Raw genomic sequence first — 19,883 nt, 5'->3', positions numbered from 1 at the left:
TTAGGAAAAGGTGAATATGTTTATCACTGATAATTTATCAGTAAGACCTACAATAAATTTGGTCTGTTTAGAAACAGAAATAAAAACAAAAGGACATTTTTGCACTAGCTAGCCAGGCACAGCTTGAAGTCATGTTGTGTTGACTTATTAAATACAGTTAGTTTTTTTCATTGCCATGTCATATGCATCAGTTTTTTGGGTTTTTTTTTTTTTTTTCGCAGACTTCTTCAACTGCAAAAGCAGCTGAGTGGACTTCTGGATTTAAATCTGCACAAAAGGACTGGGTACATGCTGTGGTGGAAAATTGGCTCCGGCAGCAGACTTTCCATGACTGTTATTTTTATTGGTTTGTGATTAGTAGTGGAAACAAAAAAAAATATTTTCTTCTGGTGACTCATCACGACAGTACAGGATGTGATCTGTCAGCAAAAACAGTCCATTCAGAGACACATAACGGGTATTTGTAATGGAGAAGAAAACATTTTAACCAACTGTGGTAAAAAGAATAAACATACATACACATGGTTCTATGAGGAAAATGATATGAGCCGAGTCCAGTACACATATGGTATGTATGACTAGAACTCCTCACCCTTTCAAAGAAAAGATATAGTTTATGTCCCCTTTAAGGAGATGATCTCTGTGAATCTGTACAAAGTTCCTCTTGGTGATACTCTCTGATCTAACAACATTTCAGTTGCTTCTACCAGCCTGTTAGGCTTTTCTAAACTGACAATAGGCAAATAATAGACAATAAACAACAAGAGTAAGTGATTAAAGTTGTAGGACAAATTCTTAACACATGACATTATTTGCACTTTTTTTCATAGAATGTCAGAAAAAAACAAGCAAACTAAAACTTCAATAGTGAATTCAACTAATACTCAAAAGCTGATGTAGTAAATGTAGTACTTTGTGAAAATGTACAGCTTAAACCTTCTGATAAGTGACATTTCAACCTCAAACATGAATGTATCACAGATAGATTTTATGATAAAATTACACAAAAAGTGTATAATTGTAAAGTTGAAAAAAGGTTTTCAAAAGTTTGATCAATATAAATGTAAAGTTTCATGTGCATTTAAATTTTTCGTACTTTGTAAAACCACCTTTTTGCTTAAATTTCATCTTAATCTTTTTCTGTTTACCCAAATATTTTTGCACATCTAACAATTTGATATGTTGCCCATATGTTCTTCTCACAGAGTCACAGTTCTGTGCACAAATAATAGATGTCCTGACAGTGGATTCTCTCATCTGAGCTCCTCTAGAGTTACCCTGGGCCTCCTGGCTGCTTCTCTGCATGATCACTTTGCCATTCAGCCTGTTGGGAGTCTAACCAACATTCCAATAAACCTCTCTACAACTTCTTAAGCTTTTTAAAATACAATTTTTCTCTAATTTTGTCAAACATCAAACCTCCAAAACCTTCTCAAAACAGTTTGACTCATGCTAAGAATAAATTATAGACATGTGTACTAATACTGTGACTTCTGAAAATGGTTGAAATAGATTTTAAAGTGAAAGAGTTTACACAGATATACATACCATGGTTCTCAGATGTTATTTGTAAAATAGAATTGAAAATCATTTCATTTTCTCTACACCCTGGTGCAATGGTATATATTGACTTATCACTATCACATCAGTAAAATAAATTGAAATTTGTGGAAGTAAATTAACAAGTTAAAATATGTGGGGATGTATGGATGTGGATATTTTAGCAAATCTTGATGACAAAATCTTATCCGTATTATTTGGAGAGAAAATAATAAGCAAGTGTATTTAGTTTTGCGTGGTTTAAGGAGTGCTATACCACGCCCTTCCTGTAGGTGTCAGTGCAGAAGCCCAGACGTACGTAAATAACAGAAAAGCTACATAATCTGCTGCTCCAGCTACACTTCCCACAGCGAACAGTTTGGATGCAAAACGGTAATAGAAATGATATTGCTTATTTCAGCGAGGCTATTTTCATAGATTAAAATATTAAAGTGGGTAGCAGCAATTCTGGTACAGAATTGTTGCTGTCTTATCCTGAAACCGACCTCCTATGCTAATGCTAACAAGATAGCTCCAGTATGAACTCGCTGGTTGGTTATGGAGTTTCCTCCAGCAGTGATGAAGAGGAGGAAGACGTTAACAGCAGGAAAGCTGAGTGAGTGGACGCTTTTATTTACTGACATTTATCCTTTGATAATATAGGTTTTCAGATTAGTGACAGTCAGAATTTTTGTTGTTGTTTGTTTTCAAGCTTTCTTCAAGATGATGCTACCGCGGTCAAAAAGAGCCGCAACTTCTTACTGGAGTCTGACTCGGCATCCAGTGAGTCAGACCCTGAGGATCAGGAGCCCTCATCATACTCATCATCATCATCTCATCTTCAAACGCGGGGCTCCTCAGCACCCTCTCGGCCCATCCTGCCTCCACCCCTATTAAACTCTGCCACTATTAAAAAGCTACCTCCACCTTCTCTAAACGCCTCGTCTGACTGCAGCGTGTTCACCAACCCATTCAAAGCACAGGCCGACCAGAAGCTCAGTGCTCTACAGAAACACGTTCCGCTCACCATGCAGGCAAGACCCTCCCAGATAGGAGGCAGAAAGGTCTGCGTTTCCTACAGGAAGGACGGAAGGTGCAGGTTTGGCATCAAATGCAAGTTTGCTCACGACAGTGACCTGCAGACGGCGGTGATTCCCAGCGACTCTCAGCCATCTGTGAGTGAGGAGGCACCAGGACCGGTGGGAGGATCCCAGAGCTTTCAGCAGGAATCAAAGGAGAAAGAGGCTGAGCAGCAGATGAAGAAGAGGAAAGTTGGACTGAGTAACTCTTTGATTCCCCCTAAAAGAGCACTGAAGCAATATACTATGCAGAGAGACAGAGAGCGGATTAATATGTCCTGATGACGGGTTTATAAACTGGGAATAACTAATTTTGTACATTTTTATGTCTTAAATTAGTAATGGATGCAGAGTTCTGGACCAGACATCATACTGATGTCCATTTGTCGCTGTATTAATTTTTCTCCGTTACACACGGACCAATTTGTCGTTCTTTCCTGTGACTATAGGCATGGACTGGTTACCAGTATTGCGGTAAACCAAATTGTAAGAAAATTCTGCTTGAAAACCACGTAAATTTCCATTCTAACCGTTCCTAGGTCCTTTAGAGATATGCAAGAAAAAAAACTGCATGTATCAAAATTAATAAAAAGGTTACATATTTTCCACAAGGGTATCTTATAGCAACAATAAAAATAATTTTGTTTAATAAAACCTTCAGATCAAATTGTATTTTAAATCTTTGAATCACCTGCAAGGACCTGTAGAAGCGAACAAGGTTTTAAGTCACGAGTTTGAGCTGACGCAGCGCTGCCTCTTCCTTATGTAATGCTGTGCACTGTTGGTCAGATGGCTGAAATCAAACTTCCAACACTTTCTCCTCAGTTAAGAGACAAACTGGGAAAATATTAAATGCTAAGAAACACAACTCTTACTATGGGAATGCTGTCTGTTAATCTGCAGGCTGGTAAAATGAAAAGATAGATCTAACAATCAGCTAATTTATATGAGGAACAAAATAAGCCTCTTCTGCTTCATTCCAGCATGTGCTTATGAATTTTTGCTTAAATTAATGTATCAGAATTAACATAAATGTTGTAGATGATTTTTGTAGCAGTAAAAAAAATTGCCTGTTAAATAAAGCAACTATTTCTTATGAATTTCTAATTGAAATGTCTTCTGTCCATAAGAAAACAACAACAAAAGAAACATCATTGAATTTTCAACTAAAAATGACTGAACACATTGAGTTAAATGTTAAGACGTTTATTAAGTTTTATAAATGGATCTTTTATTGTGTTTTTGTGCTAGATAGAACAAATCTATTGTGTGAGATTATTATGTTCTACATAACTTCTCTTTTCAAACAATGTTACACTTGAGAGGATATTGACAAATCTGTGACTGTTTTTAATATCTTCATATAAGTGATTCGCAGTGTCAGTGGTCATCTTTTGGCTCCTTAAAACAGGAAGGACATTAGTGAGGTTTGAACTAGTTATTGTTCCTGCAAGGTAAACAAACATCTTAACAAATGTCTCAGACTAGACGGTTCATACTTTCAAGGTGTTGAAACTTCAGTTTCAGTCTTAAACGTGTCATGTATGTCTTTGTGACCATACACGTTTCTTAACCTTCTATATATAACAAAGGCTAAAAATAAAATATGCTGCCCATGTTTAGGTTTCATAAATTAAATTTATGTATTCCAGCTTTCTGCATTCATGGCAAATATTTTACGGGAAGGAGGTTGTGGGGTGTATTATTGCATAACTGGAACCTAATCTCAGCAATACACAAACTCAAACAGCTAGTTACAAGACTGTTATGTACAAAGGCAACAAACATTCACAAACACTTCTTTCCCTGATACGGAAACTCTAAAAAGCTACCAAGTTTGACGATTAGTGAACAGTACAAGTTATATTTGTGTGATCCTACATTTATCTCAAACCGTACTGCAGGTACTTCTTCACATGCACAAGTCCTCGTGTTTTGTTTTTTCTTATATAATGACCTGCTGCACATGTATCTCGTCGTCTTCAGGCTGAACGTCCCCCTGTCCCGTCTGCTCCCACACCACGCCGCTCTCCCCGACCGCCTCCGTCTGCTGTAGCGAGCCGCACTGCGGAGAGGAGGAAGACAGCACCGGATTGTCCAGAATGAAGGCGTTCCTATTGGCCGACGAGGGATCCTGGGTCTGAGGCTGGGAGGTAGAGAGCAGCGGCGGGCTCGGAGCCGCCGTGTTCATGGTCTGAAGCTGCGGCGAGGCGGCCAAGATGGGGATCTGCTGAACGTGGGTCTGCGATTGGCTGACAGGCTGGAAGGTCATCTGCAGGATCTGAGCCTGGCTCTGCTGGTGGGGGGCGTAGGGTGGCATGGGCTGGAGCTGGGGCTGATGCTGGGTCACCATGGAGCCAGAGTGGAGGGTCAGCTGCTGGATCTGAGGCTGCTGCACGAACTGGACGGGCATCTGGAGCTGCAGGTGCGCTTGCTGATGGTTGTCAGCCGGAGAGGGGGGATCGATGGGGGTGAGGGCGATCGTCACGGGAACCTGCATAGTGTGGAGGCTCGGGTCTTGCCCCAGTAAAACCACCTGGGGGCTTACTTGCTGCGTCACGTGCTGCCCGTCCTGACCCAGCTGATCCGTGTGGCCGTCCTGCCCGACGTGGTTCCCGTCCATGCCCGCCACATCCGCTTGTATGGGGTTTCCTGGCAGCTCCAGCAGAGAGGCAGGGGTGGTGATGAAGGCGCCGGCATTGGCCGCTAGCGCCTCGGCGATTAGCACCTCCGGATGGCTCTTGGCCTTGTGGGCGACCACACAGTCCTTCTTCTCAAACTTCTTACCACAAATGGAGCAGGAGAACTGGTAGGTGGCGTCTGCGTCGTGCTTCTTCATGTGCCAGTTGAGCGACGCCTTCTGGCGGCAAGTGAAGCCACAAATCTCACATCTGTTAAAACAGGGAGGTAGTAAGGCTTAAGGCACAATGCCTTGCATAGGTACGCTTGAAATATGTTGCATCCTATCATGAACCGACTACAAACTACAGCTGCACGGCAAAAAAGAATCTAAATTAAATCAGAACGGCATAGTAGCTTCATTAATGAACAGAGAAACTAACTGTAGAGGCTTCTCTCCAGTGTGTATCATGCGGTGAACAGCCAGATTGTGGGAGCTCTTGAAGGCGCGGGCACAGAACTCGCAGATGTAATCTCTCTGGTCTACAATCAAAGAAAAAAGGATGGAATCAATTATAGATGTTTTCCCTACATGGCTTTTTTGTTAGGACTTTTTAAACCAATCAAAGGCCAAGCGATTTGTGTACCTGTATGGTGCTTTGCATGGCGCAGCAGCTGCTTCTGAAGGCGGAAAAGTCTCCCACAAGACGGGTGGGGACAAACGTACTTCTTCTTCAGTAAATGCTGGTACTTTATATGATGCTAGTGTGGGGAAAATGTGATAAAACTGTTTAAAAATATACTCTGTACCCTTCCAGAAAAGCAATACATATCCTTGTGTTTCTTTAAAAAATAGTACCAAAGACACTCTTTATGTTAAAACTGATCGCAGTTCCTTTGTTTTTCTGTTTCCACACTAAACATCTAAAAAAGATTTTTTTTTTTTCCAAACTGTGAAATAACCATATCTGCCTAAATGTACCAAGATATAATTTTCAGATTGACTGCCAAGAACTTTTACCATAATTTGTTTGGTGATAGAAAATCTCTCCCTATTAGGGAAATTTATTGATCTAAGAAAAAAAAAAAAAGTGTCCATGGGGGAGTACATTTCTGCAGGTTTAAAGTTTAAATTATGAAACACAATAAAACGACAATAATAAAAAAAAAATTCTGAAAGGGAAAAAGAAAAGAAAAAAGAATCAAATATGAAAAAACAAAGATTTTTCATATTGTTATTTTCATTTTCCACACTTTTTCAGACAGAATAGCAACCCTGTTATTTAAATACCTGTCTTATCTACATTGTATTATGAACGTCCTTCTATTAAAAAGAAAAAGAATGTGATATATTTTAACTCAACAACAAGATAAGAATTAATAAGAGCTTTGCATTTGTTTATATCAGGCTGTTTCAAATGTGTGAGTAAATCCCAGTTTGCTTCTCTTTATGCTGATCTCATTAGTGTGTGTCTGGCTGCTGAGACAAACCTGGAGGTAGCGAGGATGAGCCAACACCGTCCCACATCCCTCCATCTCACAGCGCACATACTGAACGGGTGGCTTCTTCCTGAACGAGTCAAGCAAACAACACAGTTAAACATCATGGACTCTTATAATCAGATCCTCACAGACACATCAATACCTAACAGGCCTGTAAGACTTCTCAATCACAATCCCAACTGATTATAATTTTGGGAGAAATAAGTACACTAGAGACACTAGGTAAGCTGGAAACCAAAAAAAAAAAGCATCATCATTGTACAATAAATTTTGGAGAAATTACAGACATTTATAAATAAATGTATGGGAAGTAATTGGTTTGAGACACTACGCAGGTTTCACTCTCACCGTCTCTTTGGTAGCCGTGGAGTTTTGTCGTCTTTTTTCCTGCGGCCTCTCCTGATTAAATAAGAAATAAAATGTGTTTACTTTGTGTTTACAGATACAACTCAGTGGGAAAGTCATTAATAAGGCGGCAATAAGGAAGAGCAGCTGGTTACCAACTAACACCGACAGAAAAAAAAAAAAAAAACACCGACAAACTATGTTTCTGACTTTAAAGCTCCTGCATACAAACACGGAACAAGCTGAACTTACTTCCTGGGTCCATCGAGATCCTCAGATACTTCCTCCTCCAGCTTTACTTCCTCCTGCACTGTCTCCAAGTTATCTGCACTCTCTACTTTTATCTCTGAAAACTCTGTTTCCTTTTTAGGTGCTTTATCCTTCTCTTTCTTTTCCTTGTGTCTCAGAGGAACTTTGCGCTTTGGTTTAGTAATATCCCTAGAAAAAAATGAAGACAAAAAAAAAAACAACAACTTCATAAATAGTTTAGAATATTAATCAAAGAACAATGAACAAAAAAGGAATCTGAATTATGCAAAGAGAGACGTGAGGCTTCCATACAGAAATCTTTCAGCCCTCGGGTCGTAGCTTTGATCGTTTAAGTCGTCTCTAAAGGGAACGTCTTCATCACTGCTGAGGCCGTCCTCCTCTTCACCACTGCTGAAAACAAAAACGCAAACAAACAAATGACCTGCAAGCAGCTTATGATGCCTCTGTACACAGCCGAGTGGTGCGCTCAGTGCAAATTTACCTCTGACTCTGAGGCTGGAAGCTGAAATCATTCGAATCATCCTGATAAGGAAGCTCGTCGTCATCCGGGACTTGCTCTGCGACCTCCTCGCTGTCCTCTTCTTTCTTTTCACTAAGAAAAAATGACGATTAGGTTAGAGAGGTTTTATGGCCCTTTTCTGACTCTGTTAAACTGATAAGAAACACTCCGAACTAATCTGACTGCATGTGGATTGAATCTTAACGCAACTATATCACCAGATTGTAAACAACTACCATAGACATGAACTGGATCTGTTTGTCCCGTAAAGTGACGATAACTTTTAATAAGAAGCCCTACTGTTATTACAAGTATCTTCTCATACAACAAAGTAGGATGATGGTATCCAAAATGTAAGCAAAATGAAATACAGAGATTAAATATAACTTTAATAGTATAACTTAATTAAAAGTTTAACTTTAGAATGTTAAAACTTAATATAATTAAATGATATGTGTTGAAAATAAGTTCTAGTTTTACTGTAGTGCTACTTTTCCTCAAAGCTCTTCCCAAGAGTAAAGAAAGGATTGTAAGGATCACTTCTGCTTGTAAAAGTTGCATTCAACCTTTTTTAGATTTAGTCATATTGCCAGGATTTCAATGGCATTCATGGTGTAGAAGTCATTTTTAAACTAAAAGCTAAGCATATACTTACTTGTCACACTTTTCTCTATCGGTACGCTCTTCTTCCACTGGCGCACAAAACAAAATGACAACAAAATAAAAACAGATTTCAACTTTCTTCAGTAAAAAGATATAATAATTGCACTTCTGTTTTCTGCTTTTTTTTATTTGTCATACTGCTGCTATTAAAATCTTTATTACATGGATTTAAAATTAAGATGTACAATTAGATCGCAAATAAAGTTAAAACAAGCTTTGATTGATTATTTAAAAACAAAACCTTTAACATGTTGCAGCATTTATCTGATCTGTGACAGAGCTCAAGGTCAACAGGTCACTCACCAGCTGGAGTCTCCATTTCAGGTTCGGTCTTGCACACAGGCTTGGCAACGCTCCGGGCCGCCCTGCCAGCCGGGGGCTTGGCATCATTCTGGGCTGGGGGCCGTTTGGGAAGAAGAGCTGGAGTTGGAGGGGAAATGGAAAGCCATGAAACATTTGTGTATGCCATGAACTGTGGCACAGACACAAAGACACATCTGTTCTCTTTGAATGTCACAGACATGAATGATAGAGCGACATTAATTCAACAGCCGCATTGCCCTGCAAAAGCAGCCACGGCCCCTGAACATCTTCATTATGTCACATTAAAAACAACAGGATTTCACATATCAAGTATCTAACACAAAGTAGTGCATATTTGTAAACGTGGAAGGAAGATGATCCATGGTGGTGGCAGCATGATCCTGTGGGGGGCTTGTCTTTAAAAGGGACAGAGAAGCTAGTTTTCTCTCCACACAAATCTAGCACAGAAAATTTCAAAGTTTTCTAATCAGAAAATAGAGCTCATTTGTGTGTAATTTAACATTTTGCTACTGTAATAAGAATGCATATTCTTCATGACATTGATATCCCAACTGAAGTAGCCAAGAGGACCATGGTAACTCAGGAGGAGCTCCACAGCTCATGTGGGTCTGTCAACATGACATCTATTACCGTAGTTGTGTTTTCTACAAATCTGGCCTTTATGGGAGCGAGTCAAGAACACAGACAGTGTTAAAATAAAGTCATAGAGCACACACCAAACCTGCAGCAAGAGGAGCCCTGAATAGGTGAGTTTATAATAAAGCTTTTTGAACTACACATAAAAAAAATCTTTGCAAGACTTAAAACTATAATAAAAATTACTCTGAATCTCAACACACCATCCCCACGTGAATTGCGCTGGTGACAGTGTCAAGCTGTGGGGGTATTTTCTTCAGCCTCGATAAGGAGCCTCACAACGTTGAAAGGAAGATGGATGAAACTACATACTGGGCAACAACTTCTTTAAGGCAGGAAAAGACTGGAGGCTTAAGGCGGAGGTTCACCTTCCAGCCGGGAAACAACACTAAACATACTGCCAGAGCTACAACAGAGGAAAGCATCTTAAAAGTGTTACAAGGTAATCGATGTGGAACAAAGATCACAGCACAGAATCAGGCAATTACCAGGATGACGTAGTAAAATCTATTTTCCGTATGCTCAGAGGGTTTGGTTGAGATATTTTACAGAGATGAAAGGACTAAAATTTCAGTCTCTAGATGTGCAACACTGTTACAGGCAAATCCCCCCAAATCTAGCAGCTGTATCTGAAGTCAAAATGTGGGTGGCTGAATATAATTACACATAACTCTATACAGATTGTTTCTGAAAGAAAGAAAGAAAGAAAGAAAGAAAGAAAGAAAGAAAGAAAAAAAGAAAGAAAGAAAGAAAGAAAGAAAGAAAGAAAGAAAGAAAATCTTGTATTTTTCCCTTTCACTTTATAATCATACGCAACTTTGTTTGTCACATTAAATCCAAATAATGTACATTAAAGTTACTGGTTTTAATGTAAAAAGAAAAAAAACAGACACGTTGAAGCCATGTAAAAACTTCTGCAAGGCTTTGGTGAAGGATCCCACTGATTACCTTGAACATCTGAGGCAGGTTTCTTTGGGTCTTCTGAACTAAAGAGAAGAGGGGAAAAAATCACCTTGTATGGCAAGCAGTGACACAACATCCCATATGACATTCATACAACAGTTATTATAAAGAGAACGTCTTTAAAGACAGGTAAGTTTTACTCCACCCATGTAGGGGACGAGCCATGCAGAAGGCGTGCTTTTAGAAGGAGCAGACCCCACTGATGCACGTTTCAACTCTACACAGGCTCATTATAAACAAATGTACGTCTGTCGTTGACTGCATCTATTAAGTAGGGGCTGATAAATGTGAAGCTTACTCTGTGCCTTGAAGGCTGTCTCCTATGAGCCCCTCTCCAGCTTCCACCTGACCCGCTGAATCTAGCCCTTTCCTCCTCTTGGAGCTCGAAACTTTCCGCCGCTTGGTCACACTGCTGTCCGGGCTCGGTTCGTCCTCCTCCTCGTCGCTTTTCAAGTCCTTCAGCCAGGCCGGTACTGCCCTGGTTGACCTGTCCCTTAGAACCCGTCCGGAGGTCTGCGCGCTCGGCGCAGCTCCGTTAACCTCCGTGGCAGAAGAGGGGACGCCGGACCTAGGTCGGCCCGCTCCCCGCTCTCTGAGTGCCCTCCGCTGCGTACCGATCGTACTGGTGGCCGGGGTCTGCTCCGCGGCCTTGTCCTCCTTCGGTTCCTCGTCTTTATTTACATCCCCGACTCTGTTGTCGACTGGTTCCATCACCGTGAAGGGTATATGTCCTACCTCTTAATTCCTCTTATAGTCAAGCAGGTTCACGAGCAAAGTGAGGAATAACTAAGCACATCTGCTTTAAAGCCGTTTTGACTGCAAGCGGCCCTTATCCAACAAGGATGCATTTTCTGCTGGATTCGTCGCAAATTAAATGCACACATTAATTCATTAGAAACTTAAAACTTTTCTTAATTATCTATTCAGCTATAAACCGATATAATTTTAAAGAAGCAGACACTAGTTTCTTGTTCTTAAAGCTATAGTAAACCTACTTATTCGCCAAGGCCCAGAGAACAGCCATTTTGTGCGCTTTGTTGCGTCTCCTTTAAGCCAAATATAAACTGAAGCTGTGTTCGAGAGTGACAGCGGCTCTCACACTCATCCGGATCTCCTCGTGGCCCATAAGCGCAGCGCGGCCCAGTTTAGCTGGTTTGTTTATAAATCTACAATAGCAGTGGCAAGCTAAGGAAAGAGTGCGCATGCACACTGACGCTGGGGCATGGTGGGAGTTGTAGTTAACATTAAATCTATCAGCCTTAATATTGTATTTTAGATGATTAATTTTTCAGTTTTGTGCGTTGCGCGACTTTTATTTACAAAACCCAATTTGACCAATGAGCAGTAGAAATTGTACTTCATATAATAAGAAAATGTACCATTATAAATAGAGGATTTCCCCACCAATTTGACTAAAATTATCATTTTTAGTCTATTTGAAATATATGCTCTTAAATTCTGAGTCTAATATACATTTCTGCAAAAGATAGTAACATACCAGTACGCCAAATGTATTCCACTAGCAAGTAGCTTTTAATAGTGAATGTGTTTTATGTTACAGCAGTAATCTGCACTGATGAATGTAGAGCTAACATGGCTGCCATTGCAAACCTACACTGACTAACTAGTCGGAACTGCGGGCTTGCTACAGATTTCTAAGATGGTTTTTACCACCAGATGGCAGTAGCATAGTATGGTAATCTATTGACTAAGTCGCTCTTAAAATCCGTTACTTGTAAATTGGATATAGTGTTAACTCGTTTTTTTCTGTTTATGTTCTAATTTGATTTTTCATATGAACATTTATGTGGTATGTGTCCGAATTGTTTTTGAAATCATTTTCAGATATTTTTGTTTTAATAAAAATAAGATAAAGAGAAAGAAATAAATGCTAAAATTAGTTCTTGTGTTTGACATCAACAATAATGTGTTCCTTGAAAGGAATACATTTTTAAGTCTGTTATTGGATTTAAATACTGCTTTTGCAGTAAGACACAGTTGCCTCATGTCTTATATGTGTACGGAATGGGTTATGTCAAAGTTTCTTTTTCATTATAGTTTGCATAATAATTGTCCTTTGGGGGTAATGAAGATGACTGATTGAACAAAACGTTGCAAATATGGTTATTCCAGCAGATTCACCCTGTGTTTAAGACTATACAAAAAAATTCCAAAAAATCTAGGAGCTACAATACTCTGAGGGCCATTCTTGGCTTAATCATTTTTGAAATTTATGACAGAACTATTATAAAAATGTGAAAATAAAAATGGCCTTTTTGGGAGAATTACTAGAAGAAACCTTCTTTTATTAAAAAAAACATAGTGTGATGTACATTTGCAAAGTGAGTGGACTTCAAGACTTTTGGAATCAACGCATAAGGCACTGCACTGTATTTCGAGAGATCTGAACACTACATCAATCAAACAGTATACCAGCATAGCTGAACAGGAGTGATGTTTTAGGCACATTTTGCAGCCACAGCCCCTTAACACCTTAAGGTCATTGGTCGGCCATGAACTCCTGTCTATATAAAATATTCTACAGTTGAACTTATGCAGTCTTTCAGACAGCTAAACTTGGTCATTAACAAGAAAATGATGAAAAGAACACCAGCACATCTACAGCATAATGGGTGCAAAAAGAAAAACAATCAAGTTGTTACAATGGCCAAGTCTGAACTCAGTACGATTAAAAAAGTGATAAGGAGCTATAAATAAAAAGACAGTAAATCTAATGAGCTGATGGAGTGTTGTATAGAACTAAACTGTTTCACAATCATACAAGAAACCTCTCATATGTCAGACAGAAAACTTCATAGTACTGTTGATTCAAATTGTTCTACATGCTAATCAATTAATGGTCATTTTTACAAAACTGTACTTCAGAGAAGATTTTTGTTCATTATAGTGTTTCAGTGTATTTATACAGCATTCTTTCTTACAACTCATTGTCTGGGAGTGAAATCTTGCCCTCTCAATGTGTAATGTACAACCTCCGCTGCCAATAAATATTTTTATATGCAGATGTATGACTACACAGCTGTGGCCTGATGATGCTATCACAGGAGAATGTGGTTCTTCTTTTAATCATTTTTTTAGATGATAAATCTCAATTTCTTTTAAAATGTAACATTAAAAATGATATCCTAAAATGGGTTCATTATGACAGTGGTTTTCTGCAACTGAAACTTTTTTAGTCCATCATTTTGAGCAGCCCAAATTTTTTACTCTTGTTACATTTATAGCTTACCTTTGCAAAATTGAAAGTATATGTAGTTTGGTCAGCAGATAGGTCAATGAATCATATTTTTAACATACTACATTTTACATATTTCCAAACCCTGTAAAACCACAAAATTACTTGTGGTTCACTCTTGGCACAAAGTTTATCTTGTTCCCAGTAGAGGCTGAACTCTGTCAGGACATCTCCTTATCGCTGACCTTGTTTGTGTTGTTCATGGACAGAATCTTGAGACGCAGTCAGAGAAAGGAAGGTGTCTCTTTGGAGAACCTTAGGGTTTTAATGTGAGTTTTCCATACAATGTGGTTCCAAATGAACATGGCATCTTCATGCATGTGGAGATTGTACCCAAGAACGAATATGACTTGTGGAGGCCCACAGTTCTCTTCCTGATGTCTTGCTGTAGTTTCCTTTTATTTATTTCTTTCATTGTCTCACACATAAAGTACTTTGTTTGAGGTGTTGCTTTGAAATAAATTCACAGTTGTGTCTTTAATCAATTCAAATCTTCTAAGTGAAAAATCAAGCCATATCATCACCTGAACTTCCCCAGATAACTTACAATCTGGGAAGATCCTAATGAACCAGTAACTATTTCAAAGTTTCTCTGGTTCAACACACCTGAACTCATTGAACACATCTTTTGTAGGGTCTTCCAGGGCCCAACATGCAGAGAGTCTACTTCATTAATTTAAATCAGCTGAGTTTGAGCAGGAACAGGTCCAAAGAATGAATGACAACAGCCCCTGAAAGACGGAGTTGGTTTAAAGGCGTAGTATTCTTGAGGATTTAAAGAAATAAAAATATCTCTATTACTAGTCTGGTATTTAGCAAAAGAAACAAATTTGATAATACAATCTGATTAACATCAGACGATGAATGACAGTTCATCTGGTTTCTGCTGTATTATATTTGAATTGGAAATACATGGGGATCCACCAGCCTGAGTTGGAGAGTGCCGCTAGACAAAGTGATGTTGATGGATGGACAGATGGATGGATTTATTTCATATATTTAGAAAGCAGTCAGTTAATACGTGATGACAAGGCAGAGATTTGAACTCTCTCCCGCTGCCATTGCCCCACATCATAAGTCCCAGATCTTTCCAGAAGCCCTCACTGGTGAAGAACATTTATCTGGAGTAAAGGTAACAAGCAGCACCAGAATTTATGAAAGACTTTTTTCTGCCCTGTCAGCCATTCCTCAGCAATTGCTGGTCTATGAGGTCAGAGATGGGTTACCTCTGAAGCTATCAGAAGCTACTCAGTTACCACTCTGCTATTATTCTGTCTAATCTAAAACCAGGGCAGCTGAAAAGAAAAATCTTCCTTGTGAGAAAAAGGCATAGAAAAATATGGCATGCAATCACAAATAATTATCAAAGACCCTGCATCCTTTCAAAAGCACTTTATTTACTGTGTTTTTCACTATAAATATAACAATGAAGAACAAGGTCTTATTTCTTTTTAACAAACCTCTTAATAGAAAAAGAAAAGTCTGAATGAGTCTACAAAGCTTTAGCAAATACATCTTGGCAATAAGGCACACTATGAGGAGTTAAAAGTTTACACCTATGTTAAGCCAGACTGCACTTCACTGACGCATGTTTTTTTGTTTTTTTATTTGTTTGTTTTGTTTTTTTGCCTTTTTGTTAATTCCAAAGGCAGCTAAATCATTGTTGGACTCTCCGGACAAAACTAACATGCAGAGTTGCAACACGACCAGCTAAAAATGCCAGGGTTGTAACACTTCAGTGAGCTAGCTTTTAATCCTTGCTGAAACTGCTAAAAAGTAGCTGAACATGAAGGTTCTTTGTGTTCCCACTCATAACACCAAAGTACATTAGGTTACAGATTAGAAGATTACAATAAATGTTAAAAGCTAAAAAACTATTGCTCACTTTGGCAAAAAAAAAAAAAAAGTAATACAAAGAGGAAAGAAATATATTTTTCTACTTTTGTTACTCTGACTTTTATCCCTACTCAAGTTGTAAATAAGTAAAGAAATATATTATACCTTTTTTACTTCATACATAACAAATGTAATGCATATATTAAATATATATATATTTATCCAGACTTTCTGTCTTTATCATAAAAGCAGTTAACAGCAGTTAGTCCTCTACATGAAGTCCAGTTTAATTGGAGCAAAAAAAGGGACAACTTGGAGTGAGATTATGAGCTCAAGACAACACGGTTGCTTTTCATTTAACATCTTGGAACAAATAACTTATTTTATCAACAGTCCAATTTTCCCCACAACTTTCAGAGTTGTGTGTGGTAATCAGAAATGTGGAAAGTAAAAGAATATTCCAAATGAAAAGATGGCAAAACAGGAACTAAAACTGAACTGAAAATACAAGTCTACATTAAAAAAAGGTTTTATATACAGCGGAGAAAATAAGTATTCAGTATAAGAAAATGTTCTTAAGTGGCCTGTTGACACAATTTTATACCTTTTGACTTTAATAACCCAAGTTATGTAAGTATGCAGAGAAATCAAAGTGTTTCTATAGGGAATAAATATTGAACATGTGAATGAAAGGAAGTAAAAACAAATAAAAAGCTAAGAAAACATCTGAAATCTAGGAGTATTTGAAAAGCAATCTTGTTTCTTATTATTTCAAATTAGTATTGGAAACTCTGTTGATTTCAAAGAAAGAGAAAAAAGTCTTTACTGGCTAAGTCAATCACTGGACTTTAATCCAGTGGGATATCTATAAAGAAAGAAAAGAAAGATTTGAAGTCAGCATGTAGACAACATCTTGAAGTTGTAATTACCAAAACAAGTCTTGTCTCTTGAGAAATGAGCAATTCAGAAAACATCTTCAATACTTATTCCCTGAGTTCCCACTCTGGCTTCCACACTAAATTTGAAATCATGTCCTTTGTTTGTGTCGACTACTTGGGTTGTGACCACCATAAACTTGGCGCTAACTACTGGAAAACGTTGACAGGTTCAGAACATATTTTCACCGCTGTTTATGTGACTGTAATGACAGTGACTTCCTGATTAGCAGCTGCTTGAAGTAGTTTGGAGGTTTCACTACATTCAGCACATTGCATGCCTTCTTGCATATTTAAGAGTGAGGTATTGCTCCAGTTTTAAACTTCTTGCAAGCAAAGTTTGAAGTTTCACAAGTGCCCCAAAAAACATATCTTAAAGACTTTCTTTTTTTGTCGGCAAAGTAAAACTCACACATTAATAACACACTTCAAAATAAACAGCCAAACTAGTCATGTCCACTCATGAGCTCATGCTCTGTATTTAATATCTCTTCATTTCAAGGTGGCGTTTCCATGCCAGTTATAAATATGTTTAAGTGCACCTCGGTCTAGAGCGATTTGGAGGAGGAGAAATAAAGAGGGAGGCAGGAGTGTTACTGCAGAGTCATTCTGACATCTGACTCCAGAGGCTCAAACCCACTCATCTCACTATGATACAGTAATAACAAAAATAAAGTTCACTGGAAATACAAATAGAAGAAGACTCAGGTGCCGTGCACAGATGGGAGTCTGTTCCTTCTGGTGTCAACCTCACAGCCCTGTTTTGTTTCTAAAGGCACGTACTGTACGGTGATGTAAGGCACTGTAGCCAAGCGCAAAGAGTCTCTCTGAAGTCATCAGATTGGAGTGTATTAAGTATTTGGTTGGCAAAAATGGAGATGGGCCAAGCAGTGTAGGAACCCAGTTCTTAAAGAAAAACAAACATATTTGTTCACCTTTCAAGACTCAAGCATTTCATAACAACAATAAAATATACTTAAATGAAGGAAAACAAACATCTATTCAGTCTTAGTCCCCTACTAATACAGTTTCTAATGATGGGGAACATCTAAAGGCACATGATGTATTCCAGTTTGCTCTTCATTTTTGTGCCTTTTGGACTCCCATCTTTAAAAGGTACACACACACAAAAAAAAAACTGCAGGGTAATTTTTTTTTTTTTACCACAAATGTTGGATTTCTGCTGTTGGGAGAGTGTTTAGGTACTTTCAACCAATCGCTTAGTCAACAATCGTGACCGAGGTTGTCGGTTTAGAGAGAGACATTTTGAACTACAAAACAACCTGATCAAACATTGCTGGATGAAATACCAAAGGATAAGATGGTAAATTAATGCTGTGTTATTATGTTTATGTCAGTGGGTTGTGTTATTATTTTCCACAACACTAGTGTTAGCATTAAAGAACAAGCTTAGTCACTCAAGATTAACAGTAGCCTAGTACCTGTCTGCACAAGCTAGTACTAGACCAAAGAATTTGTTACAAAGTTAATATAAATGGGCTGAAGAAACAGGGTTTTACATCTAATTTAAGTTTCTTTGCAATTTTAAAGTTACTACTTTCTTAAATGTTTGTATTCAATTATTTTTGACTTTCGAGTTTAATAAAAGATCTGCTGAAAGAAACAAAATAATAATTTTATAGTGTTGTATAATGAGCATGATTTGTCTTTTATCCAAAATTAATTGTTAGTCACTAACAATCTTTCAGTACATAATCAATTTACTTTCTTTCTATATCTTATTTATTAAAATTTGATGCTTTTTTATTAATGCTAAGTTAAGCTAAAAATCTTTCAATTGAATCCATTTACATATGCAAGTTTGGATTGATCTACATTTGACCCACAGATTGGTTAGTGATATGCTCTGAAATTAGGTTGTTTTAAACCCAGGAGTTTTTATAGTGTATCAACATTAAGACACATGTTTCAGAAGTTCATAACCAGGGACAAAAGAATCAGGGAACAAAACAAAGACCTAAAACCTTCATTTAAAACAACTGAAACACACAAAACAAACTACACCAAAAAGTACCAATTGGGCACATGGAAAGCAATACACATTCAACCAGCATGGACAGCATCACCTACAGCATGTGAAACTGGCTAGAATACTAGATATTAATGGAAAAAAAGACTACAAACATGGATATATCCAAAGACAGTGGTATCATCTTATCAGTAGTTCCTGGTTGCCTTTTCCTTCTTTCCATTTACTTCGCTTTCTTTGTTTTTATACATTACACAGTGTATAGATCTGTTTCAGAGAAAAAAAATACCAAGATAAAAAAAAAAAGCAAAAGGAATAAAGCATTAATAATGCGTCTTTTCTTCATAAATACTTTAAAAAGTACCGTAAATGTCCCTGCTGCAACAGCAACAAGATGGTGCAATGAAAGAGAGACAATATGCATATTACTGGAGTTGTGGTTACTGTTGCAGGGGAAGCATTTGAAGTGTGTTACAACATTCAGAAAATAAAACAGTGACGCTGTCTAACAGAGCTGCTCCCCTTTCTAGCCCCGGAATATAGAGAGGATGACAGCAACTAATGGAAAATACCAGGCCATAATTTTGTCCCAGTCTTGCAGTCTTAGTATTTGCTACGTATCCCATTAGAGATCAAGTTCAAAAGATGTTTTTGTGGCGTGGAGAGATGCTGTTGAGATTCAGTCACTGGATGACTCGATCTGAGCCCCTGTTTCAGTATGACTGGTAGATGTCATGGATGGGCAGTGGGAAGGCCGCGGCGGGGAAGGCTTGGGGCATGGCGTAGCCAGCATAACCTCCATATGCCGTGGCTGCCATGGCGGCATTTTTCTGCAGGGCAGCCAGAGCGGCTGTGTTTGCAGCATAGTTAGCGATAGGGACGTACCCAGCTCCATACAGGCTGGCAGCGGCTGGGATGCGTTGGACGTTGTGGGCCATGGCGTAGACGGGAGTGATTGGACGGCCCTAGGTAAGGAGGAAGGACAGGTAAACTGGATTTAGATAGGAATAAAGAAAAATTAACCTAGATTTTAAGAGTACCGGTACACATCCAATAAAAAGCTGCTTTGACTTGGATTTTGCAACCTTTGTGTAACCTTGAATAAGATGGGATATTCTAAATCTTTACATCAAAAAAAACATATACATGTTCCTGGTAATAACATCCATAACTTTTTCACTTTTTTTGCATGTTTCAATGTGTGGGGATGTGAATATGTGATAGACCCACTGAAAATGATAATTGAAAAGTGGAAAGAAAATGATAGTGTATTTGTATTTGTGCGCAATCCTCTGTGCAATGGCATTCTTGATTATGTTGTAAAGTAGAATAAAAAATTTCAGTGTCCAGCTGTGCAAGGTTGGTATATTATTTATAAAACATTTAAATAAATGAAACCATCTGTCACTTTCCTTTAGTCTCACGA

General features: G+C 38.3%; 3 protein-coding genes across 13 annotated transcripts in view; 1 reads left to right on the top strand and 2 right to left on the bottom strand.

The window, feature by feature from the left end:
• The first annotated feature begins 1,852 nt into the window (after window positions 1-1,852).
• Window positions 1,853-3,718, top strand: LOC111608529 (nucleolar and coiled-body phosphoprotein 1-like). Its single transcript, XM_023333303.1, has 2 exons — window positions 1,853-2,155; window positions 2,252-3,718. The coding sequence occupies exons 1-2, from the start codon at window positions 2,079-2,081 to the stop codon at window positions 2,898-2,900; spliced, it is 726 nt and encodes a 241-aa protein (XP_023189071.1). The 5' UTR covers window positions 1,853-2,078; the 3' UTR covers window positions 2,901-3,718.
• A 90-nt stretch (window positions 3,719-3,808) lies between these two features.
• On the bottom strand, window positions 3,809-11,561 carry LOC102222460 (E3 ubiquitin-protein ligase ZFP91-like). Of its 2 annotated transcripts, none has more exons than XM_023334601.1 (12): window positions 10,739-11,561; window positions 10,426-10,463; window positions 8,821-8,937; window positions 8,510-8,546; window positions 7,837-7,947; window positions 7,647-7,742; window positions 7,338-7,523; window positions 7,089-7,139; window positions 6,729-6,807; window positions 5,885-5,999; window positions 5,681-5,780; window positions 3,809-5,509 (listed from the first exon to the last, which is right to left on the bottom strand). In XM_023334601.1, the coding sequence occupies exons 1-12, from the start codon at window positions 11,149-11,151 to the stop codon at window positions 4,564-4,566; spliced, it is 2,289 nt and encodes a 762-aa protein (XP_023190369.1). In that variant the 5' UTR covers window positions 11,152-11,561; the 3' UTR covers window positions 3,809-4,563. The 2 variants fall into 2 exon arrangements, with proteins under 2 accessions (XP_023190369.1, XP_005807839.2); XM_005807782.2 differs by having other exon boundaries at window positions 7,647-7,745; window positions 10,739-11,560.
• A 3,512-nt stretch (window positions 11,562-15,073) lies between these two features.
• The window catches only part of rbm47 (RNA binding motif protein 47), a 42,760-nt gene continuing 37,950 nt past the window's right edge, over window positions 15,074-19,883 (bottom strand). For all 10 annotated transcript variants that reach the window (XM_023334447.1, XM_023334445.1, XM_023334449.1 and 7 more), the window contains one exon: window positions 15,074-19,422. In XM_023334447.1, the coding sequence (XP_023190215.1) occupies window positions 19,171-19,422 (252 nt within the window). In that variant the 3' untranslated portion in view covers window positions 15,074-19,170. The remainder of the gene's footprint in view (window positions 19,423-19,883) is intronic.

The sequence above is a fragment of the Xiphophorus maculatus genome, chromosome 5 (assembly GCF_002775205.1).
Source record: "Xiphophorus maculatus strain JP 163 A chromosome 5, X_maculatus-5.0-male, whole genome shotgun sequence".
NCBI lineage: Eukaryota > Metazoa > Chordata > Actinopteri > Cyprinodontiformes > Poeciliidae > Xiphophorus > Xiphophorus maculatus.
This window is presented reverse-complemented; position numbering and strand designations above follow the sequence as displayed.

Coding starts and splice junctions, on each gene's coding strand:
- LOC111608529 (XM_023333303.1), top strand. CDS start 2,079: ATGAACTCGCTGGTTGGTTATGGAGTTTCCTCCAGCAGTGATGAAGAG. Junction 2,156..2,251: donor GTTAACAGCAGGAAAGCTGA/GTGAGTGGACGC, acceptor TTTGTTTTCAAG/CTTTCTTCAAGATGATGCTA.
- LOC102222460 (XM_005807782.2), bottom strand. CDS start 11,151: ATGGAACCAGTCGACAACAGAGTCGGGGATGTAAATAAAGACGAGGAA. Junction 7,524..7,646: donor CCGAGGGCTGAAAGATTTCT/GTATGGAAGCCT, acceptor ATTTTTTTCTAG/GGATATTACTAAACCAAAGC. Junction 5,510..5,680: donor ACTGGAGAGAAGCCTCTACA/GTTAGTTTCTCT, acceptor CTGTTTTAACAG/ATGTGAGATTTGTGGCTTCA.